Source organism: Palaemon carinicauda, chromosome 20 (assembly GCF_036898095.1).
Source record: "Palaemon carinicauda isolate YSFRI2023 chromosome 20, ASM3689809v2, whole genome shotgun sequence".
Taxonomy (NCBI): domain Eukaryota; kingdom Metazoa; phylum Arthropoda; class Malacostraca; order Decapoda; family Palaemonidae; genus Palaemon; species Palaemon carinicauda.
Genome location: NC_090744.1, coordinates 115,442,544 through 115,447,543, shown reverse-complemented (window position 1 = coordinate 115,447,543; position 5,000 = coordinate 115,442,544). Strand labels below are relative to the sequence as shown.

The window sequence follows — 5,000 nt, the reverse complement described above, 5'->3', positions numbered from 1 at the left end:
GAAAGGAACGACCTTCTCAAATTTGTGGCTTTCGGTGTAGAGACAACACATCTGGGTAAGACATTGCATAGAGACAACATCTCTGGGTCAGACATTGCATAGAGACATCATCTCTTGGTAAGACATTGCATAGAGTCAATATGCCTGGGTAAGACATTGCATAGAGTCAACATCTCTGGGTAAAACATAGCGTGGAGTCAACATCTCTGGGTAAGACATTGCGTAGAGTCAACATCTCTTGGTAAGACATTGCGTAGAGTCAACATCTCTGGGTAAAACAGCGTGGAGTCAACATCTCTGGGTAAGACATTGCGTAGAGTTAACATCTCTGGGTAAAACATAGCGTGGAGTCAACATCTCTGGGTAAGACATTGCGTAGAGTCAACATCTCTTGGTAAGACATTGCGTAGAGTCAACATCTCTGGGTAAAACAGCGTGGAGTCAACATCTCTGGGTAAGACATTGCGTAGAGTTAACATCTCTGGGTAAAACATAGCGTGGAGTCAACATCTCTGGGTAAGATATTGCATAGAGACAACATCTCTGGGTCAGACATTGCGTAGAGTCAACATCTCTGGGTAAAACATAGCGTGGAGTCAACATCTCTGGGTAAGACATTGCGTAGAGTTAACATCTCTGGGTAAAACATAGCGTGGAGTCAACATCTCTGGGTAAGACATTGCGTAGAGTCAACATCTCTGGGTAAGACATTGCGTAGAGACAACATCTCTTGGTAAGACATTGCGTAGAGACAACATCTCTGGGTAAGATATTGCGTTGAGACAACATGCCTGGGTAAGACATTGGGTAGAGACAGCATCTCTGTGTAAGACATTGTATGTAGAGACAACATCTCTGGGTAAGACATTGCATAGAGACAACATCTCTTGGTAAGACATTGCATAGAGTCAACATGCCTGGGTGAGACATTGCGTAGAGACAGCATCTCTGTGTAAGACATTATATGTAGAGACAACATGTCTGGGTAAGACATTGCGTAGAGACAGCATCTCTGGGTAAGATATTGTGTTGAGACAACATCTCTGGGCAAGACATTGTATAGATTTGCAGATTGCTAAAACATCAAAATGTCTCGTATTCAAAGCTTCACTAGAAATTTCTCTTCCGCGTGGTTCCGGTAATTACCACTAATTACTTTCCAATCAATTAGTTGATTTGTGGAACTTCAGAAGTTCAAACTTGATGCCAATGGTTCTTTGTAATGCAGATTGATATGAGTCTCGTCTTACATGCATATTATCTGTTGAATATTGCTATACTATATCTGTGTATTTTTAAAAATTCAATTTCATTCTAGTTTATTTTTTTATGCTTCTCCGAAATTGGATGCTTTCCCTGTTGGGATTTTGGGCTCTAATATTATGCTTTCTGAAGTATGGTTGCAACTTAGCTTGAAATAATGCACTTTGCCTATTTGCTGCATTGGACTGGCAACTCTCTTATATAATAAAAAGCAACCCCTTCCTCTCTTTGACAGAATGGGATTGCGACATCATTCAGCTAGAATGCAGCGACCTGCTCCCTGGTAGAGAGAATTTTTGCGTATATATTAAGTCAAAGAAGAAGGTCCACCGTTATGCCACTAAAGTCAATGGGTTGACCAATGACAACTGCATTTTGAAACAGAATGGAGAAACTGTCCACACTGTTTCCTTGGAAGAAGGAGTAATGCAGTTCATCCACCATCTGCAGGAAAACACCATCCTGATTTCTCATAACATGAAAGGTTTCCACCAGTCCTACCGTCTTCTCAGGAATATTCTCCGTGAAAAAAAAAATCTTCTCGAGGGACTTCGAGAGAAAGTCGTCGGGTTTTCTGACAGTTACAGGATTTTCAGGGATCTTTACCCGAAAGAAGACAAACTTCCTTCTTATAAACTTTTGGATCTCATTGACCATTTTTCGGAAGGGTTTAAGAATCAAGATTTCCGGGAACCAATCGACGGTATTGACAACGTGATGAAAATTGGAAATCTGGCGGAACTTCTTCGCTACCACGCCTTTCTCAACGACGAGAAAAAAATTGCGATGTTGTACAAGCATAGCCTGACGATTGATTCTGCCCTCGAGCAAGTTCACCACTTGGACATGCAGAAGAGCAACGAAGAGACATTTGCACTTATGGTTTCGGAGGATTGTCTGAAAAAGAATATGGCACAAAAGATGGCCAGCTCTGGTCTTACAATGGAGAACCTTCAGCGGGTGTTTGAATTAAGAGGCAAAGATGGCATTTTAGAATTGCTAAATCCCAGAATAACTAAAAATCAAAGGGTGATCGACAAAATTGTGCTTTATTTAAAAAAACATAATTGAAGGGTGACCTCTGAAGAGGACCTTGAACAACAAAGAAACTCTCAACCTTCTTGCTAGACAGAATTTTCAACCGGGAAGTTCCCATTGACATCAACATTCAGTTCGAAGGGATTTCTTTGTGGCGATTAAACACTAGAACAAGTTCATTAAAATGTTCAAAAAGTTGTTTTCATAATATATTACATTAAATCCTCTTGTACCATTTTCATAAATTGCTGTTCAGTTCGAAACTGAATGTAATTTGTTGTCTGAGATGGTGCTATAAAGCTAATAATTTCTTAGGTCAACATATTTTTCATAAGGAAGCAATATTCATGGAGCCAGTGGTGGTTTACGCTGGTGTTATATAAGAAGCCTTGCACATACATCATAGACAATAAGAAATGTACAATAAATATGCAAAATAAAGGCAAGTCATGAGCCAAATGTTACCATGGACGCAGTTTTCTGAGTTGTTTCCCACAAATCTTACGCTCTTCCTACCTGCCAGGAACACTTGTGCCAGATGCACGGCAACTGCCAGGATATCACAGCCTGTGTTGCCTTTACACGAGAACAGTAGAAAATTATCCGAAAATGAGTAATGAAGGTGAAGCGAGCGATGGCGGAGCAAAGACCGGTTGATCCAAGTGATTGATTAAATAACCAAAATAACACCAATGCCCTCTCGTACAGGGCTAACGCACGTAGCTCAACATGCACCGCTTCCCAGAACAGAGGAGCAATGAGATAACGTTGAATTTTATGCGAAACGAGCCATGGTGGAGCAAAGACCAGTTGAACTATTTGATTAATTAGATAATAGAAATAATGCACGCACACATATTATCTGAGATGGTATTGAGTAAGCAAAGGGTTCCTGTTAAGTGGGCAGAGCAACAACCTTTCCCAATTTAGAGGCAAACAAATAGATAGCTTATCAAGAGTTATTATCGTCCTAGGAAAGCAGTTGCCAGAACTCGGATTCCGGATTCAGACGTGTAAAGTTGACCAAATGCGTTGTTAGGACAGTAAGTGTGGACACTCCAAAATCAAACCATTGTTCTCTATTCTTGGGTAGTGCCATAGCCTCTGTACCATGGTCTTACACTGCCTTGGGTTAGAGTTCTCTTGCTTGAGGGTACACTTGGGCACACTTTTCTACCTAGTTTCTCTTCCTCTTGTTCTGTTGAAGTTTTTATGGTTTAAATGGGAAGTATTTATTTTAATATTGTTACTATTCCTAAAATGTTCTATTTTCCTTATTTCCTTGTTTCCTTTCCTCACTGGGCTATTTTCCCTGTTGGGGCCCCTGGGCTTATAGCATCCTGCTTTTCCAACTAGGGTTGTAGCTTAGCATTTAATAATAATAATAATAATCCGGCAGCCCATGCGCCATTGTTGATCTTCTGAGATCTAGACCGTGCAGTGTTGCCAGATGGGTTAGTGTAAAAATCCACAAAACTCATGATAAAAAAATCCCCAAAACAAGACAAAAATCCCCATTTCCATAAATATATTTTCTTCTGATCATGTAGGCTTTCCTAATATAGAAATTATTCACCATACTTCATATAAGTGCAAGTAAACTCATTGCAACAATATAAAGATTTACTCATCTTTGTTTCTTCTTCATAAAAATGTATACAGAATATCCCCATTAGACATCCAAAATCCCCAAATCTAGAGATAAATCCCCATATCTGGCAAAACCGACTCCGTGGTAACTTCTGACTCGCATAATTGGTTTTCAATTGATGTTGATTTTATGAGTACAATAAACCCTTTTGGAATTGATGCATTTTCCTTACACCTTCCTTGATTGATTAGGAGTTATCATCAACACGATTCAGGAGAGGACTCGAGTTTCAATGGCCGTAAACACAGAAGGACATTTGGAATTTGAAGAACAACCACTTACCCCCAGATTATTTCGACTGGATTATCGTACATGAGCCTTAAAATTGTCGTTTTTCAACCAAGATTATCGTACACAGTTTCAATATAATTATTAGGGAGTTACATGATTGACTTTTTTCAAAATATTTTAGTATAATTGTTTAATTAAACACATATGTATATACCTAAGGTATGTATCGTACATCGTACTGGACCTAGAATAACCGTACATGTAGGATAATTATCGTATGAATGGCACCCCTGGTGGGGTAAAACAATCCTACTGTACGAAGTGAGAAAAGCCTTCGCCTCGTACTGCGCAGGCGCAGCTATCACTCTAGCAGACGACAATCTTACGCATGCGCAGCTATCACTCTGGCAGACGACAATCTTACGCAGGCGCAGCTATCACTCTAGCAGACGACAATCTTACGCAGATTGGACCACCGTTAAAAGAAAAGTATAAAAAATAACTAAAACTTTTATTTGCTGGACCCGATAATTATCTTTAAAGAAACTTAAGTATGTGGAATATCTCTCGGATAATGACAATTGTTAATAACATTGATATTCTTACTTTGCGTTTTGACAATATTGGTAGAAGTGATAACAGGAAACTTGAAAAGGAAATAAGCCTGGGCTTTGCTGTTCTTGGTACATTATAACTGAATTCTATTATGTTTAACACACACACACACACATATATATATATATATAGTATATATATATATATATATATATATATATATATATGTGTGTGTGTGTGTGTGTGTATATATTCATATATA

General features: G+C 39.0%; 1 protein-coding gene across 2 annotated transcripts in view; it reads left to right on the top strand.

Annotated features, from left to right (window-relative positions):
* The window catches only part of LOC137614403 (uncharacterized), a 13,614-nt gene extending 9,512 nt beyond the window's left edge, over positions 1 to 4,102 (top strand). For both annotated transcript variants that reach the window (XM_068344199.1, XM_068344198.1), the window contains exons 2-3: positions 1 to 55; positions 1,499 to 4,102. The exon at positions 1 to 55 is cut by the window's left edge and continues 1,002 nt beyond it. In XM_068344199.1, coding sequence (XP_068200300.1) covers positions 1 to 55; positions 1,499 to 2,334 — 891 coding nt within the window. In that variant the 3' untranslated portion in view covers positions 2,335 to 4,102. The remainder of the gene's footprint in view (positions 56 to 1,498) is intronic.
* Positions 4,103 to 5,000: the final 898 nt, after the last annotated feature.